We start from the raw sequence: 23,363 nt of genomic DNA, 5'->3' as shown, positions 1-23,363 counted from the left end.
GTCCCCGCTCAACGCGTTCTCTGTGGAGAACATCCCGTTTTCTGCGGTGCCTTTCCGCGACCTGACCTAAGGTCGAGCGGAATATATATTTATATATCATCACAATTATAAACTATGTATGTGTTGTCTTTCCAAGCAATCATTTATTATGTACAAGTAACAAGTTATTTATTTCATATGTTTATCACTAGGTTCTCTGTATGAACCTGTCCTGTTTTTTCAGGAACTAGTTTGACCTCAGGGTCACCTGTAAATCTTTGTACCAGCTGTCTCTGCGCACTACGCAGACGTCCGCATCCCGCTTTATAAGCAGCTATTTTTTATCAATAAATTTTACGGGCTGCTCTAGGGGCAAGAGCCCGTGTTGGCACAAGGCCAGCTAAATCTGAAACAACATCAATAAATTTTACGGGCTGCTCTAGGAGCAAGAGCCCGTGCTGGCACAAGGCCAGCTAAATCTGAAACAACAACAATCAATAAATTTTACGGGCTGCTCTAGGAGCAAGAGCCCGTGTTGGCACAAGGCCAGCTAAATCTGAAACAACATCAATAAATTTTACGGGCTGCTCTAGGAGCAAGAGCCCGTGTTGGCACAAGGCCAGCTAAATCTGAAACAACAACATCAATAAATTTTACGGGCTGCTCTAGGAGCAAGAGCCCGTGCTGGCACAAGGCCAGCTAAATCTGAAACAACAACATCAATAAATCAGCAGTACTTGTCTCCCTGCTCATTATTTCGCACCTCTCTCACATACTCTTTTTTGTAGAATATAAAATTAGGGAACAAAGCCCGATGATTGTAAGCTGGAAGCCTTAGCTAAGGCACTGCTCATCAGTGTATGGAATTTAAAAATCTAATTTTCTCGAGTTTTGCGTCACTATAGCATTCCGTTTAAAAATATAATAGGGGGGGGGGGTGTTAGTGTATTTCTGCATTCATAACAGGTGAAATGACGGAACATGAATGAAAAACTACGAAAATGGATTTTCTTTTATGGCTCATAACCAAAAAGAAAATAATGCCAAATTTTAGGGGTTTTGTGAGAGATGGTAGCAGCTCTTGATAATTTTAACATATGGACCTTGGATAATTCTTGACAAATCGTAGTATCGCATGAGTTTGACAGGGCTCTTAGCTAGCCTTGAATGACTAAAATTACAATAATACTCCGTAGTACTTCATAGCTAATGCGTGAAGACTTCATTGGTGAGAGTCGAGTGACCAAGAATCATCAAGCATTTAAATTGATTCAGTTTAGGATTAAATTTGGAAAGTTACAAGTTCCTAACAATGCAACAAGTTGGTACAGTTCATACAATTATGACTTTTTATTTCTCGAAGCATTTTAACCTTTAAAAATATTGAGCATTACATCTAAGCAGTACATTGATTCGTTATGAAAAGTATTATGTGCAAGTTGTCTAAAATCCCAGGTACTATACGTTTTCACTGCTATTGAAAATGTAAACAAAAACCTACACGAGGAAGAAGAAGAAGCATCAGTCTATTGATAGTTCTGTTCAACTGTTGAGTTTTGACTTGCCTACAAGAACGAGGTACGAAAGGCGCTCCTGGCTATTGCCTCACGTTTCGGTAAGCACGTGCCTGATTTTTTAGTGATTTTAAAAGCCAAAATGTGCAAAAAAATATAGTTCATATGCCATATTAAAAGCGGGAGTTTCAATAGGCTTGGAACAAGTGCGCTCCTGCATGGGCTACGGCAACATAGGCAAAGTAAGCTACGCTTGGGCTATTGTACGTATGCTAGCTACCCTATTTACGTCTAGTAGAGCCTGACTCAAGCCTAGAATAATTAAACAAGGCAAAGCATGTTTGATAACTGGCCATAGGTTATCCTAGGCTAGTAGCTTTGATAAGCAGAGCTAAAAAAATGTTTTGTAACCTTTAAGCTAGACGGCTATGAGGCTATAAAGTTTTGTTTAAAATATTGGTAGATCTAAGTAGTAGCTCCGCGGCGGCGATTTCCTTCTACCTTGACTCTTTACACATTTTTTTGGTAGCTAATCTTGGATTTATCAATTTTTGTTGCACAAATCTAATTAACCAGTAATTAACCCCTGAATTCCATCCAACAACGGGTTTCCATACGCGATCTTCACAAGACAGCATAGCTACGTCTGTTTGGAACGGTTCATATCCCGTCTGGCAAATGCAATAACTTGTTAATGTATGGGTACCCCCCCGGGGCCAGAACTAAACATGGTGAAGGGACATCCTATCCCCCGATGCCAGTACTAAACATGGCGAAATGCATTTAACTCCCTCCTGTTGGCGAATGGCTCCGCCTCGTTTTTCCCCTCCAAAGGGCGCCTTCCCAACGTAAACATGCCCTCTCCATTTCTGTGTTCTCCCCCACCCAAAACCCCGAATTCCCACAGTTCCCCTTTGGTATTGAGTAGAGTTAGAGGGCAAATAACAGTTGGCCGACAACAAACAAACTCACACCCCCAGTATCAGAAGCCCTTAAAGTGTAGAAAAAACCAGTTTCCAAGGTAAAAACAGCCTCAGAGCTAGTACTTAGAATTACCAAAATATGTGTAAACTTGCAGGAGATATATGCATTGTTTATAGAGATTGGAAACTACTGCAAAGTGGACAGGCTAACCTGTATGGATTATATAGCCTACATCGGTTATTTCAGCAGAGATGCACCGTAACCTAACCTATCACAGGAAGCTGAGTCCTGGCGGCTCCTCCCTCCAGACAGAACATCTTGCAGTTATTCTGCAGTATAGGGTCACCAAAAATAGCCTAGGCCTATGAGGCAATTTATGAGTAACATTGGAAATCCATTTTTGTTGTGGCAGGCTCATTGTGGGAACGTTGCTTTACAACTAGCATGCCTGGATTGGTTTTTTATGACAAGATGCCCTTGCCCATCTAAAATAGGCCTAGCCTAAATGGCATTTTCATAGACTATTCATGCAGAATGTTAATCTCCATTACAGCCCAATTTATTGTATATGTACAATAGGCTACAGCACAATAGGCTATATCACTGCTGTTTAGTAATATGGTATTGGTAATCATTCCTTCCACAACACAAGAATGTTAATTAGCCAATACTCTTTGTGTATGATTGAAAAACATTCATTTTGAATGAGTCATACTAGATACTATAGCTGGTTCACTTAAGGTAGATTCTTGGGCCTACGAGATGTAGGCTATGTGCTTCTATTGTTTTTAATATAATTAGCCAGGCTGTAAATATAAATCATTAGAATTTTTTCAGTGTTTTTATAACAATACAATTTTGTTTGAAATTAACAATTAGGTCTTACATTGTTATAATGAACTCTTCATGCAGAATTGGGTATCATTATCATCCATGGGAAGCAGATTGACTCTTGGTCTTAGCTAGAAAAGAATGCCAGTTTCTTTAGTGGATGTCATCTGATTTGAACCCTATATCTGACAGTTTCCATATTAGTTACTTTTTTATATGTTAGTACAGTATGGTGAAATTAGTTGCCGAGTTCATCCATGTATATTTGTTTTTTGTTAATTGATATTTAGTTCTCATTGCTGATGAACCTGTCAGCCATTTCAATTATTGTTCTTTTTATAGCTCCAGGCCTGCGATAAATTGACTGACTTAAATTCACCATTCTTTCATAAGTCAAGATTTTTGCAAGAAAAATTATAAGAAGAAAAGTTATGAATGTGTGAGATTTTAATATAACCCTTTTTATTCACATTGTAATGCAAGGTTCAGAATAGTTATCAGATAATTATACTGTTTCTTCAGGAACAATTTAAAATATAATTTTATGTATACATTTATCAATTTAAAATGCAATTTTATATATATGTACAATTGTTATGATAAGTGAAGTTTCCATTAAAATATGTTTCAGATTATGTGTTAAAAGCATAACTACTACTATCATGTTTGGGCAGCAGACATCTATAAGGCCTAATGCACCGGTGTGTGCATTCTACCAGAAGGGCCAGTGTAAATATGGAACACAGTGCTGGAACCTTCATCCGCCAAACCAAGGTATGGTTTTGTGAATATCTGATGAAATTCATTTTCTTTAATTTATTCTGTGCAACTTTCAAACTAATATCATAATTGTAGAATTATTTTTGCAATGTAACAGAGAATGGTAATAATGGTTTCTGACACACCATGGCCAGTGCCAGAAAATGACAAAGTAATTTTGATATTAGACATTTCATTTAAGTAATTTCCTAACACTTGCCTCTTTCATACTTTGTATGAGTCGGAAGCAAAGCTGTTCCCCTTTAACATGCAAATATGTACTGTTTAGCTTATGTTGCTGTACAGTGCAATTTGGTGTTTTGACTGCTTGTTTTGTACATTTATGTATTCAGTTGAGGGCAAAAGATAGATTGTAGAATTGACATAAGTTTCAAGGTACGCTAATTAAGATACATGTACGTTGTTCCTGTAGCAGCCAGTGAGCAATTCTGTTTTGATAAATTTGAGAGCAAAAATGTTTTATGCAATTTGAATTAGTTTGGTATTTATCCATGCAATGACCTTTTTCAGTTGGGTAATAAGGGATTTTCCAGGTGCCTACATGTATCTTATTTTTATTGAGGCTAATATTCTTTATCAGTAAATTTAAGAGATTTTAAGCTGTATATTATGCATGTACAGTATTCTTGCATCTGTATAGTGTATAAATGCTCATGCTGATCTTATGGTAGTTGATTGGGTACATCCAACATATTTTCTTCAAGACTGCCTGTGCAGAGTTCTGAAAACAATTCCTGGTGGGCTGACTAGAATGCATGCAAGAGGCATGCCTTCCTTTATGTGATTCCACCACACACTTAATTTTATTTCAGTAAGAATGAAATATGCAATGACTGTAGATGTTTGTTGTAGGAGAATTGGGCTTGTTTCATTGGCCATTGAGCTCATGGATAATGTAAGTGATCATTAGAATCATATAGTCATTAGAATCTTAAAGTCAAGCAGATATATGTGATGTCTTCCAAAGTGTCAAAAGAATCACTACCCCTGGTCTTAACCTCTCTTTAGTTCCAGTTGTTGTAGCTTTGCCTGAACTTGCTCTCCTTTTGCCAGTGACTTCTGTACTTCTATAGTGTTCAGATATAGAGAACTCTTGGCAGTTCTTTAGGAATATTGATTGGTAGATATGGCTATTATGATCTTTTAATTTGTTTTTTGACTTCTGTTGTTCTTACTGCATTCATAGCAATGAAGTGTAGAAACTTCTCTTGTAGTTGATTACACATTGATTATGTGATTACAGTTAAGAAATACATAAGTATGCTGTGTTTTCCAGGTACTCTTAACAAAGCAGAAGAATCATGATTGGGTCAACACTTTCAAGAAATACTTTTGAGAGTATTTACTCATACCATTGATGTTGGAACTTGCTTTTTGACTAAGGATCACTGTAATATGTATTTTATAACTATTGTGGATAGCTGAAACTTAAATACCACTTATGAACAGGACAGGAGCCCAGTTTTTCTTTGATATGTAGTTTCAGTTTAACAAGGAAAGTGAATCTCTAGATAGAAAGAATGGTTCTTAAAATCATTACCTTCTGCTTGTATTGTATTGTTTAAGACTTCTTGAAGTACTATGTTTCCTAGCCTAGTAACTCCACCCCCTTTATTAAGAGAGTATGCAGTGAATAAATGTAGTGTACTGAACAAAGTCAGAATCATACAATTTGTCTTTTTTTAGTGATTTTTACATCTAAGTTAGTTTATATCAATGTATCTGTGGATTTCTTACTTGAGGTGGATTACAGTTGTCGTGCAAGTACAGTACTGTACTGAGGTTAAGGTTAGTGTGTTTGTACACTGACCTAGATATACTGAGTACATACTATATGGGACAAATGCTTATGATAATATTGCTTTAATATTGGCAAGTTTGAGTGGTTTATTTTGCTGTATTTCTGATGAAAAGTTTTTGCATGTTTATTGAAACTAATCTATTGTCTATTCTCAGTCAGTGCTATCTTGATAGTTTTTCATCTTTACTTGAGTAGATATTTTCTGTTTAGTTTTTTCTGTATATTACTTCTTTTTCTGTATAAATATATGATCTTGCTATACTGAAAAAACTTGTTTTAGGTATTTTCTTTATATTTTCCTTGCATCTCTAGGTGCAGCTGTTGGTGGAATGGCTTCTACATTTGGTGGTAATGTATTTGGTGCAAAGACCGGCACACAGGCAGACTCAAAGGAGTTCACAGAATTCATGTAAGTATAATATAAAACTAATTATATCTAATTTTAGGTTGATACTGTATAGTCACTGACTTGTATTTAGCCTTATGAATGTTGGCATTTTAGTATGCAACATTTGTTTTATATTCTGAAAAGAAATTAAACAGATATGGAAAAGGAAAAAAGAAATGTTTATTGAAATCCTATACAAAAGACATGCAAGGAAAGAAGAGTGATTTTGTTTTGCATTGTAGTTTTGGCTTGTTGTACAGGTCCTGGTGTCAAGGTAAGGGGTTTTCCAACACCCATACCTCTGTAAACATCATTAAGTTTTTGTTATTTCTCGGGTATAAGAAAAAATTCTCAGTAGCAGCCGTTAAATGCTATAGGACAATGTTGGCTTCTGTTCTTAGACATGTAGGCCTACATCTGTCTGAGGACAAAGATATCAAAGATGTCATTAGAGGTTTTCAGCAGGAGGTTCCCAGGTGTCTGGTGCCCTCTTTATCTTGGAACCTAGATGTCGTTGTAAGGTTTCAATTGTTACCACCTTTTGAATGTTTGGAACAGGCCTCTTTGAGAGAACTTTCAATAAAATCTCTCTTCTTGGTGGCTTTGGCTACAGCTAAGAGGGTGAGTGAAATACGAGCTGTGTCTTTGGGGTAGGTTTGCTAGGGACAAAGCAGTTCTTTCATTTCTGCCTTTGCTTTGGGCTAAGCTCTTGCTTAGAACAGTGTCCCTACCTAGCTTGGAATCTTTGGTACCCAATAAGATAGGTTCCCTTTTCCCTTAAAGCCTGTGAGGGCTTTAAGGATTTGTCTGCATTGGACTAAAGACATCAGAGCTAATGTAAAGAATCTCTTTTCTAGTGCCCAGAAGCCAGACCTTCCAGTGAGCAAAAATGCAATGTCCTTTTTCATTAGGTCCTTAGTGAAGGACTATCATGCAAAATTGGATCCTGATGTATTATCTACTTTGAAAGTAAAGCCACATGACATTTGAGTGGTAGCTACGTCTTTGAATTTTTGGGGAGCTTATCCTTAGAGAAATTTATTGAGGATGCCCAGTGGTGTTGTAATTCTGTTTTTGCAATGAATTATCTTCATGATGTGGAAATTCAATATGATTTTTGCATAGCATTAGCTCCTCTCGTTTGTGCATTGGATACTATGTCCTGAATCGCTTGGTAGGTTTTTTGTCTGCACTTTTTAGCTCCATTTGTGTTTTGTTGGGAAGCTTGGAGGTACTCTTGGTTGAGTATAGGAAGTATACCTTCATGTCTGTAGGTACTAGCTGCATATCCATCGTTGGCTCTGCTGGGTTTTGGCACAGCAACCCTACTCTCCCTTCTGCTGAATAGGACACTCCAAAGAGACCTCAAGTATCTTCATGATGGGGTTCTCGTACCTGAGTGACAATCCTCTTGAGGCGGCATTAATAGTAGGTGGATGGGTTTTTTGTATTGTATTCAGTACCCTTTAAAGGGGCTGGTGATTTTTGCTTTGCCCACCTCCATGTCAAGTGTGTGAATCAGCTATATAATGGAGAGGAAAGGTTCATTTCAAAAATATAAATACTTAATTTAAGATTATTTTTTAAATACTTACCCTCCATTAATATCAGTTGCCATCCCTACCTCCCCACATTAAAAGTGGACAGAAGTAGACTGACTTGCTAGGGTTTGTATGTATCGTTCCCCTGGTGGGGTGTGGGAAGTAGATGGATAGAAATAGATATTCATAGAAAACCAAGTGTTCTCATTTTTTGTTTCAATTTGTCGAACTACCACTGGCACAGAAGTAAAAGCTGTGCAATGAAGAGGTAAATATTGAAAAAATAAATCTTAAATTATGTATTTAATTATTTTGAGTTAAATGTTACAAATTATTTTTTTTATGTTTTTGACAAACTGATGTATCAACCTTCATGTTTGGGATAGTTTTATGATAGAAATTTTAAAAGTAGTTTTGTGACAGAATTCATCTAAGGATTGGGCTTTTTGGAGTGACTTCAGGGGTTTTACACACTTAAGCGGTCCTTGCATTATTTAGAAGGCACATTTACAACACTGGTTTGATTTTATGCACAGAATTACTTAAAGCTTATTAAACAATTTGTGTACGGTAGTATGGGAATGAAATCAATCTAACATGGATGTCATCACCAAACATTCGTCGACTTTGGCACTTTAACATTATACAGTATATTGTTTCCTTGCATAACAGCAACCAGGCACTTGGTGCCATCTTGTATCACATAATTACAGAATGATAAGCGGTTGTAGTTTTGGAGACTGCAGTACTAATATTAGGCCACCATGTTACCAGTTATTAGAAATGCTTTTGATTTTTTAAAATTGCGACTGCCATCAGAAATATAACCCTTGGATGTCAGCAGTATCAGTTCATAAGTTTCCTTTTACCAACAAGATTCAACATTGTCTTAATTGTAGTCACTTTCAAGAATCAGCAAGACCATTATTGCATCTTTATTAAGAGGCTTGAAATGGTTAGATCATCCATGGAGAATTCTTTAAACAGTTAATAACAGTTCCTGTATTGTATGTCATTTGAATTGTATTTATTTCAGGAAACAAGTAAGTGTGGAGATGTCTCAGTGGGAAAGAAATGGACAGTGGCTGTTTTCTTCTTTCACTCCTCTTAAGTCACATCCATTGTTAGCTGGATTTTCGGACCACTCTCCTGAAGAAATGCGGGTCAAATCATATGAGGCCCTGAAAACTAACACATTCACTGCATACGTAAGATTTTTATCCTTTAGAATAGTTGTTTTTCCCATTGGTACATTCTGTACTTTGATTGATTAATTTGTTTTATCATCCATAGTTTTTTTTACAGCTATTAAAAGATGACCAGTTACATTTAGAAAAGTATAAATTAAAAACTATTACTGTACAGGTATATGGAAATAGATACAAGGAAATGGAGTCCAATAAAAAAGTATGTGAATAGATATCCCTAATTTAAATTGTTATTAAGCCAGCAAATAATGGACATGAGAGCATGTGGTATATTTTGAAACTAACGATATAAAAACATTATATTATTGCTAATTCAAAATAAGCACAGGCTCCTACATTCTTGACAAATGTAATAACTTGCAATGATAAAAGTTCTTTTCACATCTGAGAAAGTAACAGGGTACAGCCTCACCCCTGGTTACCCATTCATACACTCAACCCCCAAAAGTTGTGTATAATTTTTTAAAGAGATAAAAAAAATGTGTAGTACAGTATGTCAGTTTTTTATATTCCTCAAGAATTTGGGTCAACATCAAGAGTCTCAGAAGGTTCCTTCTTCCCAAAATGGGAAGTCTTTCTCATAAATGTTTTGCAACAATTTAAGAAATAAATAGATTGTTGCTGTTAAAAGACAGATCTTTCTTTGAAATTATTATGAATAATTGTATTTCTGTTTGTATGTCAGTTTGGGAATTTATTTGGTTACCAGTCACAGTGAAGTAATTACATGCTGAGAACATGTCCAGTAAAGAGGTTGAAAGTAAAAGGACTGTGAATACAAGGCTTTTAAATAGAAGAAAAAATATATTTAGTTAAATAAGGCTTTCTGCATGAACATAAAACGGTTTATAGTTTCAATACAACAGTACTAGATCATCTGATGCTTGATTGATAAGAATTATTGTTAAAGATCTAGAGTTAAATCTGTACATCATAGTAGATTGTGTAAACTGTTATAAAAACTTCACTTCATTAAGAAATTTGGCGTGATAATCCAAGTAAACTTTCAAACACTGCATTCTTAAGCTATACTAAATTTTGAGCAACAGTGATTTTTACTGCCGCTGACAACATGGTTTCTGAAACATAGCCACATTAGTAATTGGGTGACTTATACAGAATTGATTTCCAGCTTATCATCTGGTGAATTTGGGTCTTGCTTGTAGTAAGCCATATTACTTGCTTTGTGTATTGATTTTCATTTATGTTTTGACATCATGCTGATAACTGACGCTGGTATGCATTTGGTTTTTAAGCAGATACCGTTGCTTGCAAAAATGCAATTAAAATCATGACTAACATGCTATATTCGTACTTCCTCAGGTACAGCAATCCTAAAGATACAGCTTACCTTCAGTACATTTTGCTTACCTTTTAACATTACTTTAATTAATACTCTCTCTCTCTCTCTCTCATACACAGTTCAGTGCACCACTTTATTCTGGTCCCTAACTTGTGGGCCTGTTCCCATTCAGTCATATGATTTTACTCCTTGAGCACTTGTTCCTTTATTTTCTTGCTTAATTCATATTGGTAGAGTATGTTACAGTACAAAAATGATTTAGTTTCATACCATCAAATTCTTCCAAACGGAGCAAAAAATAGATATCTAAAAAATACTGTCTGGCTAGTAGAACATGTCCTAAGGACAAGGACTTACAAAACATTAAACATTCTTGGAAGTTTAAGGGAAAAGAATTATGCCCTGGAATACAGGTTAACTGCATTTGCTTGTATATGAATTTATACTTGACAAGCTAAAACTTTCTGAAATAGAATGCTCTTATGTGAAAAGAAATAGAAAAGCCTAGAGAAAATTGCAGTAAAAATACAAATAAAAATTTTTTATAAAAAAAAACACAATAAAGAAAAAATAAGTAAAATGAGGTGCATGATTATGATTTGCAATATAGAAGTACAGTCCCCAGTTTAAACTTTGGAATATCGTCATCATGTTATACTCGGAAATTCACCCTTGGGGTTCAAGATGATCTGTGTGAAGGCCTTTTATATTTAAACGTAAAGTTATATATTCTGACATTTAAATGAGTCACAGGGGAAGGGTTAATTCAGTTTCTCCAGAATATGTCATTTTCTAGATCTTTAAAACCCTGAAATTTAAGGTATGAAAATATTCAAAGTAAGTCAGTAATACAAAATGTAAGGACTATCAAAAATAATAATTTTGATGGAATAACTTGCTTTATGCATAAACTCAAGATCCTCATATATTTGTGCAAGATTCAGATGGTTCTTTTATTGAATTGCTAGGATACAACTTTATAAATGAATAGTATCCTTGACAAGGTCTTTAGCCACATACTAGCATCTCCTCTTACTTTATGAACTTTCTCCTCCATTTTACCAAAACCCTGTATCCTAGGCATTCCTCATTCCTTTTTAAGCTGTCTGTCCAGCAGAGAGTTTTTTACATTTTTTCAGAACCACTTAATCAGTAATGATTAAGTGGTTTACTAATGACTGCTTTGTGCCAAGTTAGTAAACTTGGCACAAAGCAGTCATTAGTAAAGGGGATTCAAGCTTGTTCAAATGGGCTCCACACTACCTTCCAAGGGAAGATAATTGAGGAATATAGGTTACAGTCAGCTAAAAATCTTTAGAACTACTGAAGTGTATGACAAACTTACATAAAACTTCCTTATGTAGTGTAAATTCAAGTTGGATGGAGCCATAGTATGGTTCAAAAGTATAATGTAAGCATTTGTATGAAAAACTTGTTAAAATCAGCTTGTAAAGAACAACAGGGATACAGTTTGTGAAATTAATATGCCATCATTCTCTTGTAAAAGATTCAAGTTTGTTCATTTAATGGCCTCAGAGGCCAGTATACAGTATTAATCATTTACCTGGATTGTAGAAAGGTAGCTCAGGTGAGCTGTGTGGCCCATACCTCATTTGAAGACTTTTTTTTTTTTTTTTTTTTTTCCCTCAAGTGTGCATAATCCTAGCTTGAGGTTCTTCCCCAATAAAAACCAATTACTGTACATAGTTTTCTAAGCAAGTGTTATTATATTACTTTTTATTATTATTTGTTTTATAATTCTTGCATTTTCTTTTGAAACAAGAGTTATGGTTTAATTAGCAGAGGTATTAGCAGTACAGTATTTTAGAATAAATTTAGGGTCATCACTTGAAATAAATTGACGTTAGCTTTGAGATTTATCAGTGAGTTGAGTTAATAAGCAACTTTTATTTTTTATACAGCAAGATCAGTGGAATAAGTTGCAGCAGCAGTATAAGCAACTGCGTGATGCTCTAAGGGGTCCCACTTCTGATGCATATCAGGCAATGGTAAGTATTTGTTAGAGTGGAGGTTTTGTTTTACCTACTGTAAACCCATTTCTGGAGGCAATTTTATGCACTGTGGGTGCCTGGATGTCCAATTAATGCGGAAAGTTATTCTATTTGCATATTCAGGTGCTGTAAATATTTGAGGACTGTACCATATTTATCCTGTGGATATTGAAAGTGAATAAGTGGTACAAGAAATGTATAAATTTCCATGCACCTCTTGTACGTTTGCATTGCCCGTCATTGACTTCACTTTGACGTTTTACTTTTACTCTTATTATGTTTCTCAATTTTCGTAAGAAATTATATCGTGAATACAGGTAAGATGTATGTAGTAGTATTGATAATGTGCATTTAAACAATAATTTTAATGTACTACCTGGTACCATTATACAGGCAGTCCCCGGTTATCGGTGGCCTTGGTTATCGGCGATCCGGTTTTGCAACGTGTCTAGCGATGAAGATAACTGGATTTTCGGAGCCAGCATGCACCAATCCCCGGTTATTGGTGATGATAACCGGGGATTGGCGCTGTTATCTCCGATTTCCATTTATCCGTGATTTTCGGTTATCGTCACACCATCGGGAACGGAACTCCCGCCAATAACCGGGGACTGCCTGTACCCTGTAGGGGGCTAGTGCCATCAGTGTGAGGTGCACTGTAGGCATTCCTTAAGATTCTTTGCAGCGTCCCTTCAGCCCCTTAGCTGCAACCCCTCTCATTCCTTTTACTGTCTCTCCTCTCATATCCTCTTTCTTCCATCTTGCTATCCATGCTCTCCTAACAGCACCTGCGAGGTTTTCCTCCTGTTATGTCATTCAAACCTTTCTACAAGCACTCAGTTTCCAGTATTCAGGAATCTCATAGGTCCCAGCGCTAGGCCATTGGCTGAAATTCTATATATATTCCCCGCCCAGTCTACTACCTGGTTCAAAGTCCAGGTCTTCATGCATCAGCTATTATTTGTTGGGTTTTTATATTTTGGTTACTTAATGCTTTTGGTTTACTTAATTAATGTTATGGTAACTGCCTAACCTCTTACATTTTCAGTTTCTGATACTAATAATGACGTGTATACAACAGGATCTTCCAAGATGTTGTTTACTAAAGGCCAATATTTCCTTGTTACAGTAGTATTTTATAATCAGACTGAAGGGTTTTATGATATCGATAGTTCCCCAGTTATCCTTGATATCATGGTTCTTTCCAGCTTTAATGGAATACATTCATGCGGAACTACTCCCAACCGGTATTACTCCACTGATAGTGACATCACAGGTGTTGAGCATTTGTCGTGATGTTTACCATATATTTTACCAAAGGGAATACAACAATATTTTTTCATAATGGTGAGCTTTGCCAAACAATTTAAAATCTTGAAGATGCTGATTTTACACATTTTTGGTATGATAATTCCAATAATTATTGATTTCAACGACTAACTTAAAACAGCTGATAGTGTTATCTAATTTAATAAACCTACATTTGTTCATATGCGGAACAAACCTTCGGTCTTAACATTAGGATAAATCTTCTGGTGCCAGCTGGAAACTGGTTTAAAAACAATAAAAAATCGTATATGCAAGGAATCTGTGGCATTTGGCATCTGATACACAAATGAGGTGGAAGCGGGTCAGAGATCCAGCTAGAACCTCGTGACACATTCAGTCTTTCTTCAACCGGCGTGGAGAGCTGACATTCACTTTTGCTCTCCTTTCCCAAAGCCAGTTTTTGTCCTAAGCCTGTGATACCTTCCTACTGGTTGTGTTGTGTTTTTGGGTGTCTGTGTGTGTTTTGTGGTAGTTATCGTGGTTTCCACTAATCGACCTAAGAAGCTCCGTGAGCGTCAACACATGCTTCCCAGCATTCCAGGGTTCCTATGTTCCTGCTACCTGGCCTCTTCTGAGATAGACCCCTATTCTTCTTGCAGTAGGTGTCGTTCTAATTTTTGTTATATCACCAATGTGTGCCAGGAATGTTGTTCCTGGCCTGTTGTGCAGTGGAAGAAGTTCTACAAGAAGAAGGAACACAAAAGGAAGTCGGAGCTTCCATCTTGGGAAGGATTTCCTCCTCCTCAAATGGACACTTCTGCTCCCCCTTCTTCCAGACCTATTCCATATGCTTCGATATCCATTGATGCCTTTTCTCCATCCTTTTCTTCCACTGATTCGTCTTTGGAAGCATTGGGGGTTGATCAAGGTGATTTTATGTATCATGCTGCCCCGTCTCTCTCGGGGGGCGGATATTACCCCTTCAGAGAGAGAGGAGGCAGCACCATCTTGTTCGTTTCAGATTCTGATGTGCAAAAGATGTCGTCTCTTCAGGCCTCCTTAGGCCTGTCCAGGGAATCCTCTCTCGGTAGCCTGTTGTCGCATTTCGTTTCTCCACACTTACCAGTGTCGGCTCCCCTAGAAGTCTCCCCACCAACTAGCCTCCACTTCTTTGGTTCTTGTGTGATGCCACCTAGCAGGATGCCTTCGATACTAACTACACAACATCCTGGGTTTACTTTACCCGCAACAATTCCATCGGCTCTGGGTCAGACTCCTGCTCCTGTGACGTCACTCCCTGCGTCGTCTTTCCCCACGACAGCAGTATCTTTGACGTCATTTCCTCCGACTGTTCCCATGACCTCACAACCGACTGCTGCCGTGACGTCATCTTCTGCAGTTGTCGGTCCATCAGATGTGTTTGTACAGACTGTGGTGGACAGATTGGACTCTGTTTTTCAAGAGAGGTATGGCAGTCCTTCTGTCAAGAAAAGGCATAGGCTTCCATCTTCTTCTTCGTCCTCTTCATCATCTATGTCATCGTCGTCTTCATCTCCCCCTACTTGTTCTCAAGTTAGATGTTGGAGGATTGAAGACTTTTTCGCTTCGCCTTTTGAGAAGCCAAGGACTGTTTCATCAGCTTCTTCCCACAGACGTATGTCTCCAATTCACGCATGCAGGCATAGTCACATCCGTGTTCCTGTGGATAATGTTCATCACCCTGCAACCTCTCAGAAGTTGGCTTCAGTCATTCTTCCCCTCCTCATTCCATACAAGTTCGGCAGAAAGATGATAAGGCTCCAATAAAGAAGTTGAAGGTAGTGGACCCACCTGATGGCAGTCTAGTTGTTCCGAGGCCTTGAAGACATTTTCCTTTGAGGATAAGGGTTTCCTCTCCTGATCACGTTGTCCACGGACGTGTTCTTAGCTGAGGACATGATGATGGGGACAGACATTTAGCTTACCTTGGACGTGCTTCTACGACTGTCCGTGGATCTGATAGTGGTCGTGAAGGACCCATGTACGCTGTTTGTCTTCCCAAGTCCATGGACGTGACTCATCAAGAGCTAGGTTTCTTGCTTCGGTTTCTCATTTTCCTGAAAGGGATCAGGTGCATGACTTGTGGTCCAAGAGCTGATGAACGTCTGTATTCCTTCATTTGTGGACGTGACTTGTCAGTGGCAAGGGATGGCCTACGTCCATCAAGTGATTGGGATCCCTCTCTTCCGTCTACCTCAGGACGTCAGCCTTATTTGCTTGAAATAGAGGAGGGGGAGAGTCAAGAGTTTCTTGCTTCCTACAGGGAGGTTATTGATCTTATTTGTGAGTTCAACAACCTCTCTTAGAGGTATGAGACTCCTTCTTCATGATTCCTATGGGAATAGAAGCCTTACTTGGACCAAAGAAGGATGTAAGAACTTCTTTTGAGTTACCTTGTTCCAGGCATGTTACTTCAATCTTAAAGCATGCGAATTCTTTGGTTTTGGGACAGGATAATTCTCTGCTCTCCAGCAGATCTTTCATGCTTCTTCCCCCTCCTCTGATTTGCCGTAGGAAGTATTACTCAACAAGTCTCGTACCTTTGTTGAGTAGACAGCTCAACTCTTATGTCATTCAGTTGAAGCCTGGGTTAACGCTAGATCAGGTTAGGGCTGATGGTCCTTCTTTAACCCTTCAGGAAGCATCTACCTTGGAGTCGACTGCCTCTTCAGCCTTTCAGACTGTCTCATGGCTAGATTTATGGCCTTCAGCAGTAGCTAGGAATTCTTCATCTCATTCTGTGAGAGATTCGTTTGAATGTCTGTCTTTCATCGGGTTACTACAATCTGGTGCTAAGTCCATATTATACCCAGGCCATTTGAATGCTAATTTATGGGCTAACTTTCTACTGATGAGAAGGGATGCAGCCCTCTCTAAAGTAGCTAGATCAGTTGATGCAGGCTCTTTGCTATCCTTGCGAAGTGGAGATCTCCTAGGATCCCAGCTTCTTCTGCTTACGAAACAGTTGGAAGCTGCAGTTGTCAGACGTTGGACCGACAATAATGATCACCTTGTCCAACGGGTAGTGGCTAAGTCTCCAACTCAGTCTCGCCGTTTCGTTCCAACAAGACAGAATAGGCAGTCCCCTCCCAGGAAGTCTTCAAGACCTGTGGCTTCAACTAAGGTTTCTCAGCCAACTCTGGCACCAAGGAAGCAGCCTCAGCAGCGTTCCTTTCAATCTCGCCCTTCGAAACCAGGGAGGGGGAGTAGGGGCAAAGATGGGAGGACGTCGATAGATTGGGCGCCACTTCTCACCCGTTGCCACCGGGGTTTGGGGGGGTGCCTGGTGAGCCACTGGACTATGTGGCAGATGCACGGAGCAGAACTGTGGGTAGTAGATGTCCTTCAGGCAGGGTATCTACTTCCTTTCGACTTCCCTCCTTCTCTCTCTCTCCAATGGTCCTCTCCTACACATGACTTACACCCAAGGCTCTCTGAAGCACTTAGCTCTCCAGTAGGAAGTGAAGAAGATGATGGACAAAGGAGCAGTGGAAAAGGTAGTACATACTTCTCCAGGGTTCTGCAGTTGAATTTTCCAGGTACCAAAACCCAATGGCGATTGGAGACCAGTGATAGATCTCTCAGCTCTGAACCTTTTCGTCAGAAAGACAAAGTTCAGAATCGAGACCCTCGGACTGTCTTAGCAGCTGTGAGGGGCAATGACTTTATGTTGACTGTAGACTTAAAGGACACCTACTTTCAGATTCCTATCCACCCTTCGTCCAGGAAGTTCCTCCGTTTCAGTCTTGGGGAGCAAGTGTTCCAGTTCAAGGTCCATGGCTTCGGACTGACAACAGCTCCTCAAATGTTTACAAGAATCTTTACCATAGTGTCGACATGGGCTCATGCTCAGGGGATTCGCCTGTTGAGATATCTCAACGATTGGTTGGTCTTAGCAAGTTCCCGTGAAAGGCTGATTTGGGACAAGGACCATCTTCTCCAGTTTTGTCACAACCTAGGTATCGTGGTAAATTGGACCTGAAGATAAAGAGGTTCAGGGCAGTAGCTCGCTCCTTCCTTTCGAGGGAGGAGCAACCAGCTCACCAGTGGCAAGTAGTTCTGGTCCTCTTGACTTCTCTGGAGAAGCTGGTCCTTCATGGGCGTCTTTGTATTCAATCCCTACGGAGACTAAAGGAGTTTTGGTCCCTAGCAGGAGACTCCCCTCAGCTCCAGGTCCCTCTGTCTGCAGAGGTGAGAAGTGACCTCCTATGGTGGTTGGACAACCAGAACCTGACAGTGGGAGTTCGTCTTCATTCGCCCCCTCTGGATCCTCTCCTGTTCTCAGATGCATCCTCTGAAGGTTGGGGTGCTCATCTGGAAGATCTGACTTCGGGGGTGTGGAGCTATCAGGACAAGCAACTCCACATCAGTGTGTAGGAGTTGAAAGCTGCCTTCCTGGGTCTACAGGAGTTTCAGGAGAGGGTGGTAGGTCGCTCCATCATTCTGATATCGGACAACACTACAGTGGTAGCGTATGCGAACAAAGGGGGCCTGATGTCACGCCAACTTCACTTGCTGACAGTCGAATTGCACCAGTGGGTGATTGACAACTCAGTGGAGCTCATGGCCAGGTACATTCCAGGCAAAAGGAATGTAGTGGCCAACTAGCTAAGTTGTCAGGGACAAGTTCTAGGTAAGGAGTGGTCTCTGCATCACGGCATAGTGGACAGGCTATTTCGTCTATGGGGAAGACCCATGTTAGACCTCTTCGCTACAAGGTTCAACAGAAAGCTAGAGGTCTATTATTTGGTGGTCCCAGATCCGTTTGCTGTAGTGGAGGACACCCTTCAACATCCTTGGGACAACCTGGAAGTTTATGCCTTCCCTCCGTTATGCCTGATCCATCATGTCCTGAACAGAGTGATGAGTTCTAAGAATCTCAGGATGACTCTAGTAGCTCCTTTGCGACCCCAAGCAGTGGTTCCCGGATCTTCTGTCTCTGCTCTCAGCAGTACCAAGAAAGATATCCCCCTTGGCACAATCTTCTCTGCCAACCTCATGTGGAGAGGTACCACCAATCGGTAGGGTCCGTGTCTCTCCATGGCTGGAGATTATCCAGTATCTTTTATGAGCGAGAGGTTTTTCTTGCAGAGCAGTAACTCAGATGTCCAGCTACCTCAGGAGATCTTCGTCATCCTTGTATCAGGGCAAGGGGGCCATCTACTGTGATTGGTGTCATCAACGGGGTTTCTCTCCACTCGGAACCTCTGTTCAACAGATAGCGGACTTCCTAAGCTACCTCAGAACAGAGAAAGGCCTTTTTGTTTCTGCTATCAAGGGCTACAGAGCTGCTTTAGGATTAGTTCTCCGTCTGAAAGACGTGGCCATCTCTTCATCCTGGAAAATCTCTATGTTGTTTAAGAGCTTTTAGCAGTCTTGTTCCTCTAGGGAACTCAAGCCTCTTACGTGGGTTCTAACTCTGGTGCTGGGTAGTCTCACTCGAGCACCATTCGAGCCACTGTGTCAGTGATCAGACAGAGATCTGACTTTGAAAAAAATTTTCTTCCTGGCCTTGGTTTCCTCGAAGAGAGTTGGTGAGCTCCATGGTCTAGATTATGATGTTAAACATACCAGGGGTTGGGGGCCAGTTGCTTTCGAATTTGTCCGGGAATTTTTTGCCAAGACTCAAAATCCCTTGATTCATGATGACAGATTTGCCTCATTTTCCATTCCTTCCCTTAGGGGTTTGGTTAACAACGATCCTCAGGAATTACTGCTTTGCCCCATCAGAGCACTGCATTGTTGTCTGAAAAGGACTCGTCACCTAAGACCTAAGGTGCCATAGATTTTTGTTAGCACAGGCTGAGCCAAGAAAGAAGTGTCCAAGAACACCATTTTGTTTTGGCTACATGAGGTAATTAGGCAAGCCTATGCCTCATCGTCAAGTTCTGTCTCCAATACTGTGCATGCTAAGGCACACATGACATCAGAGGAATAAGTTCCTCTGGCATTTAAGAAGAACTTGTCTGTTCATTGGATTTTGAATGCTGGTTCTTGGTTTTGTCAGACCGCTTTCACTTCTTTACACACAGAGGACATTGCCTTACAGGTCCTTGGACACTTTTTCATCGGGTCCGGTGGTGGCTGCTCAGCAAGTTGTGTAAGCTCATCCAGCACCTGGCGGGACCGTGTGTATCTTGCCTAAGATGATAGTGTGGAATAGAGAGTGAGTGAGATGACTGGTCTCTCATCTTTCCCTTTTTCCTTTCTTCTCTGCCTACGGGTGGTTTTGAAGAATAAGACGCTGGAACTGGCTTGATGATGCTTTTCAGTAGCTTTTACTTCTCCCTCCAGTAGGGCGAATGAGAAGTGATGACAAACCCGTTACGTTTGTCTGACTGTGGTTTGTTGCTTGAAGAGATGTAGTTCTCTTTGACTTCCATATATGCAATGAATCTAACATGTTGCATTGTATTTTAACCCAGTGGGGTGGGTGTTAGATACCCATTTATCAAACAACTTGGAGGCTTAGGTCCCCTTTCTTAGAACCCTGATTTCTAGGAAAAATTATCAGGTGTTCTAAACCTCCAGTCAGTTCAGGATTCTCATACCTCCATCCAAGTGTGAGTCTATCCTAATGTTAAGACCGAAGGTTTGTTCCGCGTATGAACAAGTGACAAATTTTTATTAATTTGTATTTTTCATGTGATTTTCTTAATTTTTTTATGTACCTTTCCCCATTCTTAATCCAGCCCGAGAAGAAACCTAAAAGAGTTCCTGAGGTCTTAACATAGACTGCCAACCTCTAGCCACCCCTTCTATGTCTTATCGTGGGTTGGAAGAAAACCTGAATGCATCACAAGCTTCTAGCTGGGTCTCTGACCTGCCTCCACCTCATCTGCGTATCAGATGCCAGATGCCACAGATTCCTTGCATATACGAATTTTTATTGTTTTTAAACGGGTTTCCAGCTAGCGCCAGATGACTTATCCTAATGTTACCTCAGGTTTGTTAGCTATGAAGAATACAAATTAATTAAAAATTTTTCATTTTTACATGAAAAATGGGGTCTCCTTATATGCCGGCATATACTGGCATTTGTTGTTATTAAACTGACAAGTAATATATATACGTGTGTGTAAGCATATAGTGGAAATTTTGGTTGTAGGGGGTTCATCCATAATTCAGGAGTTGAGTGTAAAATGTTGCAATAATGGTTGTGTTGTTTTATCTCTGGAGAAACTCCTGTTCCCCCTGTTAAGGTAAATGTCCAAATGTTGAAAAAAAATTTTTGAAAAGAATATGTTGAAAGTTGCATTTGACATAAAATGTATCTGTTCATGTTATCTTAATTTATTCAGTATCCTGTACATATATAATGCATATTTGTGCCCTAAGTTACTTATTAGGTGCATAATCTTATACTGTATTGCTAATCTTTTACAGAAAGAGGTTTTCTATTCTAAAAGTAGTTCTGATCAGCAACTCCAGAATCCATCTCAAAATGGGAAATCAGGCAGCGTATTTGGTAAACCAGCAGGTACATTATTTGGGGGAAATTCAACCTCACTTTTAACCAAGTCAGGACTTTAGGACCTGTTTAGTCTTCCATATTTGGAGGAGGAGGGTCTGTATTTGGAGGAAACCAGCCACCATCTGCAAATATGTTTGGTGATTCAGCTAAGAAAACATTATTTGGTGGGCCTGCAGCTCTTGGGTCACAGAGTACAAACAGCTTTGGAAGTCAGCCTAATGCATCCCCTTTTGGAGGAGGCAACACCAATTTGTTCAAGGGTAGTGGTGGAAGTGTTTTTGGTGGTAGTAAAATGCAAGGCAGTCTTTTCGGAGGAACCCCTGCAACAACTCAAACTTCTGGAAGCATTTTTGGTGGGGGAGTTCCTGTCAGCACAACCACTGCCAGCATTTTTGGAGGTGGGACTTCAGCAAATCCAGTTACCTCAACTACTGGAAGCATATTTGGGGGTGGAAACAACACAAATCCTGTTGCTCCTGCCACTGCTAGCATTTTTGGAGGAAATTCTACAAATGCTGCAACACCAGCTACTGTAAATAATTTTGGAGGGAGCAATAATGCTGCCACTTCAACAAGTGGAAGTGTATTTGGAGGTGGTCAGAATCAAACCCCTAGTATATTTGGAAATAGTAATCAAACTACTACTCCAACCTTTGGCTTTATGGGTACTGCTACCACTACTAGTGTGTTTGGAACTTCAAATACAACAAGCAATGTATTTGGGTCTTCAAACACTAGTACAACATCTGGAAGCATTTTTGGAAATAAACCTAGCTTATTTGGGGGTTCACAAAATCAGAATCAAGCAAGCAGTTCTCTTTTTGGCAATTCTTCGTCAGGTACTTCAAGCATCTTTAGTGGGAAACCAATAAATGAGACCCAGCCACAGAATGCCTCTGTCTTTGGCCTGAATACAACTTCTGGTAGTACATTTGGTGGAAGTGGAAACACAAATTCTTCAAGTGGAGGAACAGGATTATTTGGAAGTAACTCAGCTGGAATGCAATCTGGAAGTATTTTTGGAAACACTGGTGACTCTTCAGGAAGTACTGGGCTTTTTGGTAAACAGCCCGACTCACAGGCAAGTTCTCAGTTAAATACAGCAAGTCAGACAATTGGTGGAAGCAGCGTACCGGGAAATGTAAAAGCAGAATGGTTCACACCAATGGATCAACTGGATCCAGCAGACAAAGGACAGTTTGAGGCTGAAGTGTTTACATCTATACCATTGTGTCCCCCTCCAGTTGAACTTTGTTTTTAGTTTGCTTTATTGTTAATAGGCTTGACTGGATGCTATTTCAAAGTGGTGTATCATTTTTCTAGCCAGATTATTTCTTGTGCTCTGTATCATACAGGTGGGAGATATGACAGTGATTGGACTTTTTTCCCTTTTTTTTTGTCCAAGTTACAAGAGTGTAGTTAAAGGCTGATAATTAGCAATTCTTAGTGTTTGAATCTCATACTTAGGCTCAACTGTAATATTTCATTGTGTTCTTATTGCATGCTAGTTTCATGGTAGGCTTTGAATAGTAATTCCTCAGTTATCCAGATAAGGGCAAGGAAAAAACTAAGGGTGCTCAAGGGCAACTCTGTACCCTTCCTCACCTTACCTTGTCAGTACTGCATAAACATAAACATGTGACCCAACCTCAGAATGCAGAATACTCAGAATTCCAGATACTCTACATAATAGTTTAGTATCTCCAACATTTGTTGGTATCCTTTTAAGAAATTTTTGAAGAGTTGTAATTTATCAGATAAGATGCAATATATTTATTCAGCACAAACCTTTTGGGCCAGCCCAGTTCATGATGAGAAGGCTAACTCAGTGGTTTGGTTTTATTGTAAATTAACAATGATAATATTTGTCTTACACTACATAAAGTCATATCTTTAACAGACCAAACAAACCTTTAGATCCTTATGAAGGTAAATTGATTATGTAAATATTGTAGGTATTGTACAGAATCTTCTTGTTCTTGCTGTTTTTGTGTTAAGCTTGCAAAATATATGTAAAAACAGATTATTATGTAGTATTTCTTTAATAATTTTCCTTTAAGAGTGTAATTTTTTATGGGTAACTGAGGCTGCCCAAACCAAGCTTGATCCCTCGCCATGAATTATGCTTTTTTGAAAGAGGCAAGGTAAATTATTCAGAAAATAAATAGGGAGGCAGGGAATTTTGTAGTCTGTATGTGAATGCCATGAAGGACCGACCAGAATGTGAAACAGTCAGGTTCACAGTCTCCACTTATCTGTGGGACTGCAAGACTTGATATATGCAAGACTCAAAGAATTCA

At 39.4% G+C, this 23,363-nt stretch overlaps 1 protein-coding gene across 1 annotated transcript; it reads left to right on the top strand.

Annotated features, from left to right (window-relative positions):
* Positions 1-1,478: 1,478 nt before the first annotated feature.
* Positions 1,479-23,089, top strand: LOC136832356 (nucleoporin NUP42-like). Its single transcript, XM_067093266.1, has 7 exons — positions 1,479-1,594; positions 3,880-4,022; positions 6,142-6,238; positions 8,795-8,966; positions 12,192-12,278; positions 20,976-21,089; positions 21,134-23,089. The coding sequence occupies exons 2-7, from the start codon at positions 3,911-3,913 to the stop codon at positions 22,322-22,324; spliced, it is 1,773 nt and encodes a 590-aa protein (XP_066949367.1). The 5' UTR covers positions 1,479-1,594; positions 3,880-3,910; the 3' UTR covers positions 22,325-23,089.
* The last annotated feature ends 274 nt before the right edge of the window (positions 23,090-23,363 follow it).

Source organism: Macrobrachium rosenbergii, chromosome 49 (genome assembly GCF_040412425.1).
Source record: "Macrobrachium rosenbergii isolate ZJJX-2024 chromosome 49, ASM4041242v1, whole genome shotgun sequence".
NCBI classification, from domain to species: Eukaryota; Metazoa; Arthropoda; class Malacostraca; order Decapoda; family Palaemonidae; genus Macrobrachium; species Macrobrachium rosenbergii.
This window is presented reverse-complemented; position numbering and strand designations above follow the sequence as displayed.